The sequence below is a fragment of the Martes martes genome (assembly GCF_963455335.1).
Source record: "Martes martes genome assembly, chromosome: 16".
NCBI classification, from domain to species: domain Eukaryota; kingdom Metazoa; phylum Chordata; class Mammalia; order Carnivora; family Mustelidae; genus Martes; species Martes martes.
The window spans coordinates 30,363,200-30,384,936 of record NC_137904.1 but is presented as its reverse complement, the minus strand read 5'-3'; the positions used below and the strand labels follow the sequence as shown (position 1 = coordinate 30,384,936).

The 21,737-nt window shown below is 36.1% G+C and overlaps 1 protein-coding gene across 5 annotated transcripts in view; it reads right to left on the bottom strand.

Moving 5' to 3' along the window:
• Positions 1 to 21,737, bottom strand: part of BCAS3 (BCAS3 microtubule associated cell migration factor) — a 581,171-nt gene that overhangs the window by 169,549 nt on the left and 389,885 nt on the right. Inside the window, exon 24 of one of the 5 annotated variants that reach the window (XM_080825317.1) lies at positions 19,115 to 20,629. The exons of the other annotated variants lie outside the window; for them this stretch is intronic. Within the exon in view, the coding sequence (XP_080681443.1) occupies positions 20,580 to 20,629 (50 nt within the window). The 3' untranslated portion in view covers positions 19,115 to 20,579. Of the gene's footprint in view, positions 1 to 19,114; positions 20,630 to 21,737 lie in introns of those variants that run through there. 5 annotated transcript variants of the gene reach the window in all.

Sequence of the window (21,737 nt, the reverse complement as noted above, 5' to 3'; positions counted from 1 at the left end):
GCCTAACTCCCAGCCACTTGAACCATCTTTCAGACATTAACACCCATACTCTTTACCTCTTGGCCCTTAACATTTCTGTTCCAATTTTGGTCCATGGAGATGTCTTTTTTTTAAAGATTTTATTTATTCATTTGACAGACAGAGATCACAAGTAGGCAGAGAACCAGGTAGAGAGAGAGAAGGAAGCAGGCTCCCTGCTGAGCAGAGAGCCCAGTGTGGGGCTTGATCCCAGGACCCTGGGATCATGACCTGGGCCGAAGGCAGAGGCTTTAACCCACTGAGCCACCCAGGCGCCCTGAGATGTCTTATTTTTGAGCTTTGTCGTGTCTTACACATTTCTTTCTGTTTTTCCCCCCCTCTTTTATTTTTCTAATAGTTTATCATCAAGGTACAGACTATAACATCATTTTACTGAAAGAGTGCCCCCGACCAACTTTGTAGTAGTCTCCAATTCATTAACCTTTTGATTTTCCTCTAAGCCAAAAGGGCCTTATTATTGCTACATCATAGATACTTAGATGTGCAAGCCATGCTGAAAACTTCTTATAATTTATAAGGATAGTTAATTTCTCATACTCTTATTTATTCAAGTAATGAGTGAAAAACACTCAAATTTGGGGTGCTTCGGTGGCTCAGTCAATTAAGGGAATGACTCTTGATTTCAGCCCAGGTCATGATCTCAGAGCTGTGAGATCAAGCCCCGGGAGCTTAAGATTCTCTCTCCCTCATCCTCTGCCCCTCCCACTCCTCTCCCAGAAAGAAAGAAAGGAAGAAAGAAAGAAAGGCAGAAAGAAAGAAAGAAAGGCACTCAAAATAAGTCCTCTTAAATGATCAAAACAAAAATTCAACATAAAAAAAAAACCACTTAAAGCAAAAAACACCACTTTTGCATAGTGGGTTGGAAAAAAGCTCAAGTTAAGAAGAGACAGTAAAGGGAAACCATTTTCTTACATTTATAGGGTAGAGCAAACCTGAAAATTGTTTGAAAAGTGATTTGGCTAACACATACCACAAGCCCTAACAGAATACATACTCAATGGATCAGCCACTCTACTGCTGGCAAATTTATCCTGAGAAAATAATAACATAAATGTACCGAAATGTACAAGGAATTCATTTGTTTATAAAAGCAAAAAACAAAGCTAACAATAGCAAAACAAACAAAAGCAAAGGAACAAATAAAGTATTTATTATCAAGAGACTGGTTAAATAAATTACAGAAGACTACATGGTCACTTTAAAAATACACTCATATACACAGAGGAGAGATGAAAGGTTATACCAAAATGTTAACTCTGGAAGTATGTTAACGGGTAATCCGTATGTTTTTCCTATGGCTATGATATTAAAATTTTTATTGTTACTGGATCATGTATGTATATCTCTATAAAGAATAAAAATTAAGCAAAGGTGAGAGAAGCAATTACTCTTAAATGCAAAGAAGTTAAGTGATGGGAGGTAATATGAGCTTGAGGCCAACCAACTGAATCCCTCGACTGTCTTTACATATAAATATATCCCCGTCCACCTAGAATTATTTCTTCCTATTACATAAATCTGAGCTTCCTTCTTTTCAAGATCTCCAACCCAACCTCCTCCTGGTTGCTCAGGATCTTGCTCCGTTGGGCATCTGAACTCTCTTTCATTTCTAATTCACCCATCAATTCTGCATCCTTCCCTAGACTATAAATAAACTCTTTTTTAAGAGAAAAAATAAAACCATCTCTTGAAAATGACATCCTATGTCCTATTTTCTCACTCACTACTTATTCCAATTCACTCCACAATTAGTAGTAGTGTGGCTCTCATTTTTGACTGCTATACTCGAACTATTCTTGCTAAATGCCTCTCGTGACTTGCTAATTGCTAAGTTCAGTGTGTATTTCTATTGTTATTATCCAGAACCATTGCACTATCCTATATTTAATGACACTGCTGGTTTAAAGTCTCCCTCCATCCCCCCCATGACTCCTGATGGTAACATACTTTTGGGTTTTAGTCTTGATTCTCTGGCAGTCCCTTCTGAACAAATCATCCTTTGCAGGACTCTAATATCTTGCTGATTCTCCGGGGCTGCTCCTGACCCACTAGTCTTCTCATTCCACATAGTTTTCTCTTTCATCTATACTGATAACTGCCAAATTTTTATTCAGGGTCAGGCTTGGTTCTTATAGGTACATCACTTTCAATATTCCTAAAATTAAGAATATTAAGTTCCCCATTAATCTGCTTCTCCCTTTATATCTTCTCTTTCACTCAATTAGTGTAGACAGAAACCTGAGATTCATATTAAACTCCTCCCTCTTCCACATGCCTGATATCCAATCACCATGTCTGATAATTTTTACTCCTAAACACTTCTCAACTTTCTGCTCTTCTCCACTCTCCTTCCATCTCTGTTTACCACTGCCCTAGTCAGGTCAATACTATAGATAGTCTCCCCGACTCCGGTCTTAACCTTTCTTCAAATCTGCCTTCTCTACAGCTACCAACTGGAGTGTTTTGTAACGTATGTAAGTGCTAAATTACTACGTTGTACACTTGAGACAAATATATGTCAACCATACTTCAATTAAAGATTTTTAAATGATAATAAAATAAAATTTTAAAAGTTAGGTAAAGAGAAAAAAAATAAATGCAAGAATGATTATATCATTCTTCTTCTGCTTGAAACACTTACAAGATAGAATCCAAATTTATTCACACACACACAGTTCTGGATTCATCTCCTATAACTCTCTGCCTAGGAATTTATATTATGGCAACATCAACGTCCTTATGAGCCCTTTGAATACACTGTGGCTTGTCTTGTCTCCATACCTTTACTTATGCTACATTCTCTACCTGCATTCCTCCTCATCTTGGGTATCTTACCTCTAGAAAGCTTTCCTTAAATATTCTCTGGGCACCTGGGTGGCTCAGTGGGTTGGGCCTCTGCCTTCGGCTCGGGTCATGGTCCCCGGGGTCCTGGGATTGAGCCCCGAGTCGGGCTCTCTGCTCAGCAGGGAACCTGCTTCCCCCTCTCTCTGCCTGCCTCTCTGCCTACTTGTGATCTCTGTCTGTCAAATAAATAAATAAAATCTTAAAAAAAAAAAATTCTCTACCTTCCTCAACACCAAGATGTAACAGAACTTAAAAACAAAGGACATCCCCTGTAAAGTCTGTTCTTTGCTGTATCCCATTATTAGAAATCCAGTGGATTTTAATCTCTTACCATAGGTTGGATGTATTTGAAATTTTTTGTGTCTGTTATTTCCTCTCCTGCTTTTTACCCATTAAGCTCAACACTGCACTCTGAGAAGTCTGCATTAGGGAACTTTCCCTGCTTGTTGTACCTTCCACCCAAAGAGTATTCATTATATGCTTATTCACAGGCTAAGACCTATGACTAAAATTATAGATAGAAAGAAAGCAAATCACCAGTAGTAATATAGGGTTCTTTTTATAAAGTGTGTTTCTTTTTTTTTTTTTTTAAAGATTTTATTTATTTATTTATTTGACAGAGAGAGAGAGCACGCGCACAAGCCGGCAGAGAGGCAGGCAGAGAGAGAGAGGGGGAAGCAGGCTCCCCGCTGAGCAGAGAGCCCAATGTGGGGCTCGATCCCAGGACCCCAAGATCATGACCTGAGCCGAAGGCAGAAGCTTAACCCACTGAGCCACCCAGGTGCCCCAGTAATATAGTTTTTTAAGGGCAAGTAAAATCTCCTTCTAGTAATCCAATGAGCCAAGATATAAGAGAAACAACTTTGGTATAAGAGACCTAACAGTGACTGTGCAACCAGAGCAGGCTTGTGGTTTATACCAGAATATAAACCAGGAATTGTGCGGAAATTCTCAGGAGGAAGCACCGCAGGGAACACTTAGTACATGACAATTGACAAAACTACATTATAACAGGTGATTCTTTTTGCTGAAGAGTAGAGAGAACAGGACGGTTTCAGATATCAGGGCACCAATCAAATCCCTAAAATTGGAAACAATAACAACAACAAAACTTGCCAGTTTAAAAGTTGGACATTGTTTAATAGCAAGAAGAGCAAGGAGAAAGGCTGTCTCAGGAGAGAATGCATCCCTGAAATCCTAAAATTCTGCTTAGTTTGGTAGGTAAATACATAGAGGAAAAACCTTAAAAGTTGAAAACTATAAAAAACAGTGGCATTTGTATGTTAGTAAGTGGATGTTAAAGGATACAAAATTTTTTAAATCTTAGAAAAAAGTTCACGTTGCTTCATGGACTAGGAAAAGGGGCTAGAAAAAGATCTGGATAGAAAAAAAAACACCTCTATGAAAACTTAAATAAAATTTTATCAGAAAGGAGAGATTCTTCAAAAATTGGGAGAAATTAATTTGGCATGTTACACAAATAGGAGGAAATCTACTAAAAAAAAGAAAGAAAGAAAAAAAACTTAGCTGCTAATCTTAGGTTAATAGCAAATGACCCCATCCACTCTTAACCTCAAAGACTGACCTCTTGACCCACAGCCAGTGGCCCTGTTCAGAAACATGTTGCCACCAGAGTAAATAAAAAGAGAACATAACGTGCTGAAATTGTTACTGCTAATGATAAGTGACACACACTTTATCCTGCCAATGAGCAAAACCATCAATAAATAACTCTGAACATGTTTGCCAATATTCTTCTGGATTTTAGTTTCCTCTCATGTTGTTTGCAAGTTTTTATTTATTTCTTTATTATGGAAGGGGGGTAAAATTAGTATTCTTAGCCCTGGGCATTTCAGAAGGAAGTTTTTTTAAGTACAGATGATAAACGTAAGGGAAAATCCCCATGGCTAGATGTGTGGCTGATCAGTCCACTCAATAATTCATATTCATGCTCTCTTTCACTGGCATGGTCCATACTAGATGATAAACAGTAAGAGAGGAGTTTCACAGACATACCAGAATTCTAGCCTAGAACACATGCCACAGACATAAAGTCCAGAGATAGGAAGCTCTAAAAGCCTGACATTCTGAGTATTTCTTAAAATCTCCTACTGGAGAGACTATCTTGATATCACCAATAATGCTTAAGCTTAGATTTGGTTGATGTTGCCAAGGTGATTCTATAAAAATTAACATGTGGAAACTGATAGCACGATTATTTTTGGAAATTTTGATCACCACCCCAATTTATAAATAAAGTTTGCTTCAGTTTTTTTTTCCTCTCACTTAAATATATATTGCATAAAACATTTCTGGAAGGATAAAGAAACTGAGTATTTTTGGCCTCCAAAGAGGAATTGGGTAGCTGGAGGACAGAGGTAGAAGAAAGGTTTTTCATTATGTACTCTTTTGTATGTTTTAAATTTTGACCTACAAAAATTAAAAACATGAAAAATAAAAAAATTCAAGTTAATAAATAACACAAATTATGAGCCTATCTATAACCAAACTCAGAGAGCCGGAAAAAAACATATTTAAGTATGAAAAGATATGAACTCCAAACAGGAAGCAGGCTCCAAGTTAGGCAGTATAGATTTACATGGTAGAGTAGTGGAAAATAGAGGTAAAATATAGGGACAGGTAACTAATTTTAACAAAATTAACCTTAATACACAGGTTTAAAATTATAGAATGTATATGAATCAGCACATAAGATGTAGTAAAAATAAATAATAATTTAAGGGAAGAGAACGGGTAGGGACACTACATTTTTCAAAGTAGAGGCCTCTTAGATGGAAAATAAAAATTACGTTTCACCATCCATCCTACCCCAACACCTCTCTGCCAGGAATACTATGTAGTAAATGTACAGATGGAATCAAACTGTGTATATACAATTGTGAATTGACTATTTTCTTCTATTTTCTATTTTCTTCTTACACAGTATTTCCAACTTGAAAATAAAATGAAAAAATGAAGGCTTTTGAGCACAGTTATAATTGTAACCAAACACAAGCATATAAAGTAATATAATCCACAGTTCTCAGAGATAAAATTATGTTTAACTGTAAAAAGCAACCAGTTTCTCTCCATTTCTCAAATTTTTATTTTTGTAAAATGTTCTCCGCTTTAAAGTTGTTCAAGAGTGAAAGATGCTTTGACATGCTTTTAATTGATTCGTTTTACACTCAAAGGGAGGATAACAGTGATTTGTGAAAGGATTTTTTTTTTTCTGTCTTGCACACATCTCTCATTTGTCCATCTTAATTCAATTAAAGGAAATAAGGACAGTTTGACCGATGAATGAACCATATTTTAACCGAGGACACTTCTATTTAAACTGGAGTGTATCAACCACTGTAATTGTCAGTTAGTTACTTCCGATCTCTAACTTTTGTTTTCAGAGGTCATGGCATGGTCATGGAAGAGAAGAACATATTAGAATATGGATAAGTATTTAAACCATTACCCCATTAGTTATTCCAAGAAAGAAAATTTTTAATTATTACTGGCTTATATGAAGATAACTCTGCCCAACGAGTAGCTTTTGTTGTGCTAAAGGACTATAAATTCAAATACAATAAAACTTTTATTTGTTTTCATTGAAAAAAGTAGGCACGGTTTTATTATGCTGGGCCTTAGAGTTTCTGATAAGTTTTGTTGTTGTTGTTGTTGTTGTTGTTGTTTTAATTAGCTTGAGAGGGGCATTAATTTACCTTCGATTAAACTATCCATTTTAAGTGTTGAGTTTGATGAGGGTTGTTTTTTTTTTTTTAAGGGTATACAATATGTAATCCATCACCACAGTCAAGATATGGAATATTTCCAACACTCCAAAAAGTCTGCACATGCCCCTCTGGAGTCAATCCCTGTCCCCCAACTCCTAGCCCCTGCCAATCACTGATCTGCATTATATCTCTACAGTTTTGCTTTTTCTAGAATTTCATATAAATGGAATTACGCACTGTGTGTTTTATGTCTGTCTTTTTTTAACAAAAAAAGACCTAATGTTTTAGGCAAAAAAATGTTTTTTTTTTTAACAAAAAAACCTAATGTTTTTGCAATTCATCCATCTTGTTGCATGTATTAATCAGTAGTCCCTTTTATTGCTAAGCAGGGATAAAGCACAGTTTGTTTGGTCTCTTCACAAACTGATGAACATTTGGTTTGTTTCAAGGTTTTGGCTATTATGAAAGAAGCTGCAATGAGCATTTGAGTACAAGTCTTTGAATAAACATATGTTTTCATTTCTCTTGGGTAAATACCTATGAGTGGACTAACGGAATCATATGGTAGATGTATGTTTATAAGAACCTACTAAACTATTTTATAAAGTAGCTCTACAATTTTGCATTTCCAACAATAATGTTTAAGGGTTCTGCAGTTCCTCTACATCCTCATCAACATTTGGGATTATTAGTCTTTTAACTTTTAGCCATTCTCATAGTGCACAGTATCATTTCCTTCATATCTAATGTCAGAGCATCTTTTCACATATTTGTCACGTATTTGTCACTTTTTTATCTTCTTTGGTGAAGTCTGTTTGCCCATACTTCAAATTGTGTTTCTCGTTATTGAGTTATAAGAGTTCTTTACATATTTTGCACATGATCCCTTTACCAAATAGAGTAAATTTCTTGTTTGTGGGACTGATTAAGTGAATATGGAGATTTCCTAAGGGAAAAGCACAGCAAGGTTCCTGTGAGCTTCTGGTCACAATGTTTTCATTAAATGAAATGCCATTCACATTATATGGTTCATTTGTGAATGTCTCATCAGCATTGAAAACTAGTCTCAAAAGTACTGAATGGCCAACAGGCAAATAAAAAAGTATGTAACATCACTAAATACCAGGGAAGTGTAACTCAAAACCACAAGGTATCACGTCATACCTGTTAGATAAGCAATTATTAAAAAGACAAAAAATAACAAGTGTTGGTAAGGATAGGGAGAAGAGGATACCCTTGTACACGATTGGTGGGAATGCAAACTGTGTTTCCACACTATGGAAAACAGTATGGAGGTGCCTTAAAAAGTTAAAAATAGAACTACCATGTAATCTACCAATTCTACTTTTGGGTATTTATCCAAAGAAAGTGAAAACACCAATTTGAAGAGATATATGCACCCCTATGTTCATTACAGCATTATTTATAATAGCCAAGATATGGAAGCAATCTAAGTGTTCATCGATAGATGAATAAAGAGGATATATATGTTAATAATTATAATATTATATATTCATATATTTATATACATATATATAATGATTCAGCCATAAAAAAGAATGCCATTTGTGACAACATGGATGGACCTAGATGGTACTGTGCTATTTGAAATAAGTAAGACAGAGAAAGACAAACACTGTAGGGTTTCACTTATATGTGGAATTTAAAAACAAAACAAACAAATAAAATATAACAGAAACAGACTCATAGGTACAGTAGATTACCAGACAGGTTGAGGAGGGCAGGTGAAATAAGAGAAAGGGGTCAAGAGGTACAAACTTCCAGTTATAAAATAAAGAAGTTATGGAGATGTAAAGTACAGGCAATAATATTGTAATGATTTTGTATGGTGGCAGGTGGTAACTAGACTTATTGTGGGGATCATTTCATCATATATTAAAATACTGACCTACTATGATATACACCTGAAACTAATGGATATTGTATGTCAATTACACTTTAATTTTTAAAAAAGCATTGAAAAACTGCCCATATACTTAGCCATTTCCCTAATACTTAGTGGATATTTTTAAAATTATTCTGTAACTTTCCAGTTTGTAAAACCTGCTTGATTACAAATTTAGTGTTTTTGTGCTGTACTGTCTTTTGAAATATGCAAGCCAGCCAACACTAGTCAAAATGGCTATAAGGCTTTCCTGCCCCTGGGTAACATGACTATAAAGTTCTTTTCAGTTTTGGTTTTTTTATAAGTTCTTTTCAGTTTTAGCTCTTACTTTAGATTTAGATGATACCATTTAGAATTAAATTTGATATAACTTTACCTGTGATTCCCCAGGGGTAAATGAATTTTTAACAATACTGTCCACCACAATTTTTTATCAGTTGTCATCTCCTAAATCCACAAGTTTAGCTGCTTTTTCATCTTTTCCATAGCTTTATCAAGCACTATAGATGTTACTCTAGCATTTCCCAGAGCAGTCTCATATACTCATCAATGAATTCCTCGTCTTTTCTCAATATGTATTGTATTGTTAATTCATTAACATTGTACTCATGGCTAATGGAACTATAACTCATACCTGAACTAAGTTTAGGTAGCATACCTATTTTTTCCAGAAGGCACCGTGCAGCTTTCTTGCACTCAGGAACACTAGACAACACTTCAGCACTATGCTTGGGTGTTGTTTTAAACAGAAACATCACCAGCAAAAGCAAAAAAATGCAAAAAATGTGCCACTAAATAGATCCAAAAAGGACATTTACCCCATAGCATGAGAGTTCAACAAGAAGGCAGAGCAAGTGTTGCATTGTTTGAAGTCAGCTGGGAAAGTACATGTCAGGCAACTTAAATGTTTTGCAGCTTTACCCCTTTCAGCCCATGAAGGCACAGCAAATGAATATTGATTCGGAGTTATAAATAAATTCTAGTAAGCAGGTGAACTCGCAAATACAGAATCTGTGAATAAGAGGAACCAAATATTTATGTTCTGCAAAGATTTTCTTACACTCTGTAGCTTGCCATTTTATTTTTATTTTTATTTTTTTTAAAGATTTTATTTATGTGACAGAGAGAGAGAACACAAGTAGGCAGAGAGGCAGGCAGAGAGGGGGGGGGGAAGCAGACTCCCCGCGGAGCAGAGAGCCCGATGCGGGGCTCGATCCCAGGACCCGAGGCTTAACCCACTGAGCCACCCAGGTGCCCCTTGCCTTTTTATTTTTAAAAAAGATTTACTCATTTACTATTTTAGTGAGAGAAAGCACATCGGGGAGGGGGTAAGGGAGAGAAAGAATCCCCAAGCAGACCCCGACTGAGCCCAGAGCCTGACAAGGGGCTTGATCCCATGACCCTGAGATCATGACCAGAGCCAAAATGAAGCTTAACCACCCAGGTGTCCGGCCTTATCATTTTCTTAACAACGGTTTTCCAAAGTCAAGTATTTATAATTTTGACGTAGTATCAATTAGTTTTTCTGGTTCAAGGTTTTGAATCCTATCTAAAAATCTCTGCTTAATTATGAATAAAAAGATAAGCTATTTTTTCTTCTTAAAGGTTTACAGTTTTAGCTCTTTAGATTTATGATCCCACTTAGAATTAATTTTTATATATACCCTTACCTGTGACTTCCCAGGGGTAAATTACTTTTTAATTATTATTAATCTCAGCAAACCTCATGTTGAAAAATAACAAATATATGTTTATGGTACTTTTATAAGTCTGCTGTACAATATTTAGTTTGAAGCATCAAATAAATTAAAATAATATGTTTTAAAGATTTAAATTAAAATAATACATTCATTTTGAACTACAAAGATAAGGAGAAAGCATTTTTTAAAAGATTTTATTTATTTGCGAGACAAAGTACACAAGTGAGAGAGAGAGAGCACGCTCGAGGGGGGATGAGTGGTGGGGGAAAGACAGAGGAAGAGGGAGAAGGAGAAGCAGACTCCCGGCTGAACAGGGAACTGGGCACAGGGCTCGATCCCAGGATCCTGAGATTCACTGGAGCTGAGGCAGAGGCTTAACTAAGCCACCCAGGCACCCCGAGGAGAAAGCTCTTACTAATATGAAATAACACACTGAAAACATGTTTGTCTAGGGGCATCTGACTGGTTCAGTGGGTAAGGCATGTGACTCTTGATCTCAGAGTCATGGGTTCAAGCCCCATGTTGGGTGTAGAGATTACTAAAAAAATAAAATAAAATAAACTTGGGGGACAAAAAAAAGAAAACACATTTGTTCAAAAACCACAGTTAAGACCAGGTTTAAGCCTTTGTTCCTATGATGCTCTTGTCAATGAATTTTCCCATCAAGAACACCTTGGCCACTGATACATGAAATCTGTTAACTGTGCAAATAAGTAAAGTTTTCTAAAAGCAAGAAACTATAAATTTCTAAATGAAGGAAATTTCTTAATGGAAAACTATAACAGCAAAAAATTTTAAATGATATTTAATACTTCAAGAGTAGGAGGACCTCAAAAGAAAATTCTTCTATTAAGGAAACATATCCCTCAACAAGTTACAATTAGAATGAACACATAAGAAAGGTGAGTTCATTAAAACAAAAACAAAACCCAATCTCCTTTTCCTCTAAAATGACACTGAAAGTACCAGTATATGTTGGTGTTCAGCACACAGCCCACAGAGTCAAGCCAAGATGAAGGCCAAGAAAGCTGAAATGAATGGGGTGCACAGCCACAAAAAGAATATCTCAAAAAGTTAAGGGACATATGAGGAAGTGGAGAGGCAACGCAGGGGGTTTGGAGGGTAGGAAAAGAATAAATGAAACAAGATGGGATTGGGAGGGAGATAAACCATAAGTGACTCTTAATCTCACAGAACAAACTGAGGGTTGCTGGGGGAGGGGGGCCGAGAGAGGGGGGTGGGGTTATGGACATTGGGGAGGGTATGTGCTATGGTGAGTGCTGTGAAGTGTGTAAACCTGGCAATTCACAGACCTGTACTCCTGGGGATAAAAATACATTGTATGTTAATAAAAAAGTTAAAAAGTTTAATTAAAAAAAAAGTTAAAGGACCATGATGAGCACAGAGTACAGAATTATTGAATCACTATATTATATACCTGAAACTAATATAATAGTGTATGTTAGCCATACCAAATTAAACTTAAAAACATAATAACATTCAAAATTTTTTTTTAAAAGTTAAGGGAACAAAGTACTTCTATATTGACCAACATGGATGAACCTAAAAGACATGTGAATAAGCCAGACTCATAAGCCTATGTATTATATGATGCCATTCATATGAAATACCCAGAAAAAACAAATACAGAGACAGAAATCAGATCAATAACTGCCTACAACTAGGGGTATAAGCAAGGATTCATTCTTAAGGGTTATAAGGAAGCAAATTAACCAAGCACCTGTCCTTTCCTTCTACTTCATATTTCATTCTTCAAATCCTTTTTTTTTCTTTTCTTCATCCTCTCAATTATGCCCCGAAACTTTTTTCAAATTTTATGTTTCATAAGTCTCTCAAAGCATCTTCGCAAGCCAATGGATGCGTAGTCTACTCCCGACAATGGGTCCCCTCTCTCTGAGCAAACAACATGACTTGAAGAAGCAGTCTCTCAGACCAACAGTAAGAAGGTGATCTTTGCTGATTTCCTACTGTAACTCCCAGCGTTGTCATCATAAGGCTACTCAAAAAGAAATACCAATTTGCAGATTTTTTTCCAAAGAGAAAAAAAATTACTTTAGATCATAAGGAAATGACTGGAATACTTAACTTTTTGTGTTATGTCAGTATAGAAAAGATTGTTTATGGGTATATTGATCCATAAATGGTTGAGCAAAGGTTCAGAGAGAACATACCCAGCAACACTCAATAGCTTCTCAGTTCTGAGTTGCAGTGAGCATCGTCTCCTGGCAACTCCATACTTTGTTCTGAGCTGCTTAGCATCCTTCCTTTGACCACTACCAGTGAGCCTACAGTATTCTAGGCCTTACCATAGAAGCATGGATTCAGGCCCAGATCTAATCATCTCTTGTCCCTCACCAGTCATGTCAATTAATTAAAATTTTATAACAAATTGCCATTTTCTGCCAGGGATTGTTCCAATTGCTGGGAATTCGACGACAGAAGAGAAGGCACCATTAGCTTATATTCTATCCTTGGGTTCTATATGGTTATCTTACTTCCTCCTCAATTCAAGCACTGCCTGGCTAGGATAATTTTATTCTGCGCCTCAAGTACAAAATAAACTATGGGCAAAGCCATCTGTGAGGTTGCACTGCTGCTTTTTGGTCCACTACACGGACACACAGCATGGGACCAACGATCCTGATAAAGATAGCAAGCATCAGCCAAGACTTGCCATAAAGGTCCATCACTTGCTATGAGTCCTGAGTTGTCTCCTCATACTTGTAGGACACACCTGTTCTTTGCTGATACCTGGGAGCATGTGACAATTTCAAATGTTTCTCGTATCCTCTGACAAAACAGGGTCCAAATTCAAACCACATTATTTCTACCCAGTGGCTCCCAGGCTAACAGTATATTGGTTCAGTATTTATTTATTACAGCTTGTTGGCTGAATAGCTTGATCTCTTATCTGTGGCCATAATCATTTTTGGTCTTCATTTGTCTTTCAAGGTTTTTTAAATGAAATAATGTGTCTTCTCAGACTACTCATTAAGAAAAAAAGAGAGAATATTGTAAAGCTCTTGGGATTAATATAAAAATGTACAAAGGCTTCTCTGAGCTTTTAATCGTTCCTTCACTACAAGTCTCTTACACTAATGAATGACGTTTGTCAAACCAGGGAGCATCGAATCTGGTCTCAGACACTAGAATATCTGCAATACTGAGAATTAATTCCATAGCAACTCCAGGCAAGTTAAGCGTCTCTAAAAAAAAAAAAAAAAAGAATCCCAGATATTTTCATAAATACAACTTGTTTTTTTGAAATATCACAGCAAATACGAAGGGATCGCCATCATATATTACTGAATATCCTGCTGAAAGTATCTGAAGTGAGCTCTTCCAGATCATGAATGCCCCCAGGCCTGGACCAAGTTGGCCTTCAAGAAAAGGACAGTGGCATTTCACCTGCAAATTTCTAGTAAGGACAGACAACCATCCCACCTACCCTCTGGAGCTCATAAGGTTATTCTTGTGTTAATGACCTCACACAACAGACAGATTCAGTCTTTCTGCTTCTCTTTCTCTGTAGAATGATTTCCCTAAAGCCAATGTTGGGCAAAATGCCACTAATACCACCATAAAGCCCCCACAGTGCTTGAAGGGGGAGGCAAGAGACAGAGGGTTAGGAGGTAATCAAGCTTACAGATTAAAGCTTACTAAAGCTACAAGATGAGCACAGCTCCTGGTGTTTATTGACTCTTCTAGTATTGAGCACCCCTCCCCCACCCTCATGGCACAAAACACAAAGTTCTTTTCATCAATGGACCTCAAAGGCTGGTATGTTTTAGCGTTAAACTTCCAAGAACAGCATCCCTACTGGGGTTTTCTTTGGTATCCACCACAATCAGGCAACCATTCCTGCCTTTCTATACAACGTTAAAATCATTCATGGCTGCGGATAATGAAATTATGCTATCCATGCTCTGACATCTGGGAGGAGGGGGCACTGAGTATGCATAATAATCTGGACACACACACACACACACACACACACACGTCTTTTTCTGTGACAACAGGAGACAGGAATAGGAAAAAGTTAAAATAAAAATTTTAAAAATTAAATGCTATTTTAAGAGGGAAAAAAAAGACTGTATTTGCTTATAATTCAATAGTTTATAGCAGGACCTTTCCTACTAATCTACTCTGGTAGAGGTGCTCTCAGGATTGATTCCCCCCTCCCAAACATGCTAATGTTAGGCTGATTGGCTCAATTTACCTGTAACCCATCTCAGTCACTTTGCACATTAATCCCCAAGTCTTTTCCTACCTCTTGAATTCCTCAACCCAAGTCCAGGAGAAGCAGTCAGTTAACTTTTAGAATTTAACAACTACAGGACTTCTGTAATGAGCTAATGTTCGTTACTTTGCAAACCTCCAACATCTTCATGTAGGATATGTAAACTTCATTCATTATTTCCACTTTTTAATGTCTTGGGGCTATACCCAGGTTGCTAAATTGGGGAATACTAATTCCTGAGGGATATTTATTTGATTTTAGGCCATGAAAAATTTCCCACTGCTATTTGATAAATTATATTGTTTCACCATCACAACTAACTTAAAAGTTATGTAAATTATCCAGATGAACAAAAACAATTTACTATTATAACATTGTTAAACGAATTAGATAGCAATGACTACAGCTTCCCAATCGCAGTTTGAGACAGATAAATTTATACTTTATTGATAGCAGGAGCAGAAAGCCCTAATCACTAAACGCCGGCACAGTCTGGTTTCTGTAGGGTAATGACCCATCTCTCTATTCATAACAACAATCTCATTCATCATAATACACATTAAAAAAAAAAAAAAAAGAACCCTAGTCAAGCTAATGGAGGAAACGTGTGAAAAGTGATTGGCTGGGTAAAACTCTGTATGCAGCTGGAGGGTCCTAATTGATTATATTGTGCTGCAACTAAGCCTTCTGCCTAGTACAACAGATCTTTATCTAACTGCATTTCAATTGATTTTCACTGATAGTCTTCTTTCTTATGTCTAAGGCTTAAAGTACTAAACTAATAAAAGGATAAAAGACTTTGTAATACAGATTTCAAAATACAATGTCCAAGCAGGACTTCCAAGGAATAAGATGGCAGACTGGGTGTGTACAGCTCACCAAACAAACCAATGCCAGAACCTGGGAATTGGGGAGGTAATTTTCTTTTTTTAATGTTTAGGATTTGAGTCTATTTTAGAGTCCAAAAGCAAAACACTAACCTAAACATTCAAAGATGCAGGACCTAATGTTCATCTTGTCATAGGATGTAGAAATGTAAGACAAAAGATTACCCATTTAGTAGCTATTACATGTATTTTTAATATACCCATTTTATTGGTTTAGTACAGAATCAAAATGCCTTGGATTTAGTTTTCTCATTAAAAATAGTGATGGGTTAGGGTACCTGGGTGGCTCAGCTGGTTAAGCATCTGCCTTCAGCTCAGGTCATGATCCCAGGGTCCTGGGATCGAGCCCTGCATCAAGCCCTGAGTTTGATGGGCTCCCTGCTCCAGCAGGAGTCTGCTTCTCCCTCTGTTCCTCCCCACTGCTCATGCTCTCTCTCACTCTCATACTCTTCTCTCTCGCAAACAAATAAATAAAATCTTTTAAAAAAATAAAATTAAAATAGTGATGGGTTTGGAAAGAAGGAAAGTACGATGGCTAGATGTTTAACTTCCAGGTGAAAAACCTGGATTAATTGAAACACTAGATTAATTGAAACATTAAATCAAAAATCTAAAAATGGCCAAACAAACAGCCCACCCCCCCAAATAGCATTGTTGAACAGAATTTAGAACGAGGGTATACACTGCCATCCTTGAAATTGTAACAGTTTGACCTACAACTGTGCATATTTAAAGTACACAATTTGATGTTTCGACATATGTATAACCTATGAAACCATCACCATAATCAAGATACTGAACATACTCATCTTTGCCAAAGATTTCCTTATGCCCCTTTGTGATCATCTCTCCCCTCACCCCATCTACATATCCAGGAAACCATTCATTGGTTTTATAGTACCATAAATTTGTTAGCATTTTCTAGAATTTTATATAAATGAAACCATACAGTATGCATCTGTGTGGTCTGATTCCTTTTATTTATTTGAGATCCAACCATGCTGCTACATTTATCAAAAAACAAACAAACAAAACAAACAAACAAACCAAAAAAAACCCCACCTTCCTTTTTATTGCTGCATAGTATTCCATTTTATGGATGAAAAACAATTTGTTTACCCACTGATTTGATGGACATTTGCATATCCTCTGCAGTTCTTAGCTACCACAAATATAACCACTGTTAAATTTTGATGTATGAGTCTTTGGGTGGACACATACTTTCATTTCTCTTGGTTAAATACTTAGGAGTGGAATGGCTAGGACATATGGTAGGTATATGTTTAATCTTTTAAGGAACTGTCAAATTGTTTTCTGAAGTGTTTCTATGATTCTACCTTTCCAATAATAGTGTATGTGAGCTCTAGTTGCTCTATGTTCTTTCCTAAACTTGCTATGGTCAGTAGTTTTCAATATGAGACAATCTACTAAGTATGTAGTGGTACCTCATGGTTTTAATTCACAGTTCTCTAATAACTACTGATGTTGATCATCTTTGCATGTGCTTATTTGCCATTCGCATTTCTTCTTCAGTGAAATCTGTTCAGATCACTTGCCCAATTTTTCTTTGGTGGTTTTCTTGTTACTGAGTTTTGAGTTTTTATATTTTTACATTTTCTTTTATCATATATGTGATTTGAAAATATTTTCTCCTAATGTATGGCTTTCATTAATATTTTCTCCTCATATGTGGCATTCCATTTAACAGTATCATTATAAGAACTGAGGTTCTTAATTTTGATGTTCAAATTATCAATTTTTCTGTTATGTACCATACTTTCAGTGTAAAAACTAAGAAATTAGACTTAATTGATTTTCTCTATTGTTTTTCTGTTTTTATTTATTTGACTTACACTTTGATCCTTATTCTAGTTTATCAAGATGGGAACTGAGATGATTGAGTTGAGATCTTTCTTATTTCCTAACATAGCCATTTAGTGTTATACATTTTCCTCTAAGTACTGCTTTAGTACATCCCACAAATTCTGATATGCTGTGTCTTAATTTTCACCCAGTTCAAAATAATTTCTAATTTTTAAATTTCTTCTTAGACCCATTAGTTTAGAAGTGTTAGTTTCCAAATATTTGAATGTACTTCCAAATATTGTATGGTTATTGATTTCTAACTTACTGAATTGTGGTCAGAGAACATACTTTGTATGATTTAAATTCTTTAAATGTATTGAGGCTTGCTTTATGGTCCAGAATATGGGTTATCATAGTAAATATTCTGTATGCCTTGAAAAGAAGGTGGTTCAGCTGGTGGTGGTGAAAGAGACATATACCTATATAGAGATAGATATCAATTAGACTAAGTTGGCCATTAGTGTTACTCAAGTCTTCCATGTTCTTCCATGTCTGTCTATCCCTCTCTCAATTATTGAGACAGGGATATTGAAATCTCCAACTATAATTCTGTGTTTGCCTAATTTTGCTTACAGTTCATTTTCGTTTCATAGGTTTTAAAGCTCTTGTAATGAGGCACATAAATATTTAGAATTGATAGATCCTCTTCATAAATTAACACCCTTGTACTATGAATATTCCCTTATTCTGTACTAATATTCTTTCTTTTGGAGTCTACTTTGTCTATTAATAGAAACTTTGCTGTTTTCTTTTGATTAGTGTTAACATAGTATATTGTTACTTCCACACCTTTACTTTTATCCTATTTATATCTTTATATTTAAGTGGGTTTCTTATAGGTAGCATACAGTGGAATCTTCCTTTTTTATCCAAGCTCATAATTTATGTCTTTTAATTGGGTATTAGGCCACTTATACTTAATGAGGTTTTGTTTTAAATCAACTATATTGCTATATGTTTTCTATTTGCCCATATGGTTTTTGTTTCCTTTTTTTTTTTCTTTCTCTCTCTTCTTTTGGATTGAATATTTTTATGATTCCTTTTATCTCATTTGTTGCCTTATCAGCTACATAAACCCTTGGTACTCCAGTGGTTACTTTAGGGTTTATATCATATATTTGTACTTATCAAAGTTTGCCCTTAAGGAATATTATAACACGTCATATATAGTATAAAAAGCTTACAATGTTTTTCTCTTTATCACTGGCTCTAAGCAATTTGATTATGATGTGCTTTTAAGCTTTGTTAGGCAGGCTTAGAACAGTCTAGGAAAATGCTATAGGAAAAATTCTGCCCCACTGTGGAGACAAAAACCCTTCTGAGTATTCTCCCCATTTGCCTATAGATGATAAGACTTCTCACTGTGGCTGGTGAGAACAGAAACTTCTTTGCAGCCCTGTGTGAGTTCCAGTGAATTATTCCCGTTTTAGGTGGTTCCTTCCTGGGCCTTGGGTAGCTTCCTCATGTGTCAAGCAGGACTCAGCTAAAGGCTAGAGATCTCTGCAGATTTTTAGAGTTTTCTCTCTGTGTAGCTCTCTCTGTGTAGCTCTCTGGTACTCTGCCCTGTGCATAACATACACCTTGACCTCCCCAAACTCCCAGCTCATTTCTTCTACTCAGAGAGACTGCTGTGCCCCACCTAGATCTATCCATCCCTAGAATATGTATTGGCAATGAGCCAGTATAATTGTGAGACTCACTTCATTTGTTTTCCATCTCTTGGGGATCACTGTCTTTAACTACCTGATATCCAGTATCTTGAAAGCCACTGTATCATGTAATTGTCCAGTCTGTTTCAGGTGGAAAGGTAAGTCTGGTACCTCCATTCATTGAAGGCCTTGTAAAATTCGATGTAGGGAGTATCCAATTAATACTCAGAAAATGAATGTTAATTATTTCACCTTTATTAAAATTAACTTACAGAAATTGAAAGGAACATAATCTATTTTAAACGACATTAGTAAAAAATTATCCAATATCCACAAATATCCTTAACTTCAAAAAACGCCAATTCATAATCTTATCACCAATACCACTCTCTGCTTCTCAAATGGTCTTTAACATCCGTATAACAAATGAAAAAATATACTAGTTTTTCTGATTTTGTGTATACTTATGGAGGTTGATGTTGAGAATTTCTATAAAGTACACTAAGAAATCTCTACACAAAAGAATCCTGTCTCATAGTACAGTTAGCTTAGCCACATGCAGAACCCCAAACCAAGTTATTATACAAAGGACTGGACACACAAAATGTTATCTTCATTCTGGATTTCATAAAAACTGTTCAGTTTAAAGGGATTTACCATTTTGCTTCACATGAAATATTTAAAAAGTCAGTTAAAAGTTTTTGTTTTTGTTTTGTTTTTTTTGCACTTTATGGTCAAAACAACCTATGGTATTGTCTAAACACAGGAATGAAATGGTTATTAGAATTATTGAGAAAATACGTGTCTTGATTGTAAGGTCTTAAAAATTAGCATGAAATACATTCCAACTTTTAATAACGTATTAGCTGAGAGCACAATGAGAATCCTTGCATTCTGGTCCTTAAAACAGATGACCTTTTTAGATAATTAGGTTTAGAACAGGACCCTGTGTGATGTGTCCGTGGATGAGGACACATTTATTAACACACACATCTTGAGGGGTGAGATTTTCTATTTGCAGGCACTAGAAAACTAGGCAAAATGACTAGAAGTTAGCTTACACTACTGTATACCTTTCAACATCCTATATCACTCTATGGCATTACTGAAGTGAACATAAGTCATTTCAAAACTGTACTATATTGTAATTACAATATAAGGTATGAGAAGCCATATTTACAATGACTATAAGCCCTCAGAGGAAGTTAATGAACTGAGGCTGACCTTGATCATTGACTCAGATCCTGCAGCACAGGGCAGTACCTGCTCCCTCTCCCACATTTGCCAACCTTTGCTACAACAGTAATCAATTTGCTGTCTTGATCTCTCAAGCATATCATACATTTTTTGATCCATCATTAAGCCTCAAACTTGTGGCCTAATTAAATTACTGAAGAAAGACACTTTGGAATTCTAGACTTTGATAGGAGAAAAATTAGAGATAAATATTTGAACAAGGTGAGAAAATTATGACCTAATCTCCATGCAGTCATTAATGATTCAAAATTGCTGTTCAAAATAAATGTTTACTTGAATGCTTTTAAAACAAAACAAAACAAAACAAAACAAAATGATATCAAACCATTTTTGCAGCGTGGTAATTACATCCTAAATATAATATGTAGAAGAGAGAAACAGAAAAGGCTCCAGGGACAAGACAGCTCCACGTAACAGGTGTAAATAGATATGGAGTTGGTGTCTAAGAATCATCAAAAAGATCTTCTGGACTGTAGAAGTTACATGGGAAAACTGTGGAGGGATAGGAAAAAAAAAAAAAAAAGCCTAGAGTTAGAGAAATGAAAGACAGAAAAAGGAAGATAGATCAGAGAAAAGAAAAGTCAAGCTTGACACAGCCAATGAAATAATGAGCTAATGCTAAATTTTGTCAATGGGTATAAATTTCACTTGTTTCCTATGAATGATAAAAGTCAATGGAGAAATCAAATTATTTCTAGAATCAGGAGATGAGCAGTGCCATCTTGTACCAAAGAGGAGAGAGAGTAAACCTCTAGTTACAGCAAATATAAAAAAGTAGGTTTTTCAAACAGACCCTTAAATACAGGGGATACTGGTAGTTGCCAGAAGGGAAGTGAGTGGGGGGGATGGGTGAAATAGGTGAAGGGGATTAAGAGGTACAAACATCCAGTTATCAACTCACAGAAAGTATAGCATAGGGAATACAGTCAACAATACTGGAATAACGTTGTATGGTGACAGATGATAACTACACTTACCATGGGGATCACTGAGTAATGTACAGAATTGTCAAACCACTATGTTGCACACCTGAAACTAATATAACATTGCATGTCAACTATACTTCAATTTTTTAATAAAGTAGATTTTAGCAAGGCAAAACCCCATTAGGAGCGGCTAAGACGGTGAAAAACAGCAGGGGGAACAGATGATATTAGAAAGAATAAAGGAAAACAGGAATTTATTGTGTAAGCACTAAACAACAGAAAGTAAATCACAGCATTTCTCTTTGCACAGAATGCCCTTCCAAAAATTACCACCAATTCAGACATAACCCCTACAAGAAGCCGTAGTCCCATTAACAGGATTTCCCCCCTTACCTCTGGGAGCCCATAGCACTCCATATATATAAGGCTCTTGTGTAGTATTTGTGTAAGTTTATCTTGTAACCCAGTTAGCTGGAAATATTTCTACCCCATTTGATTGCAAACTACTTATGTCAGGGGCCTTTTCTTTAGTACAGTACCTAGGACTTCATGCCCACGGCCCACGGCCCACCAGGGTACTCAATGGATAGCTGCTTTAAAGCTACCTGTCAGAAGCTTAAAGATACCAGTGCTGAGATTTCATTTCTCTCTCAAAAATCTAAATGATTACAGAT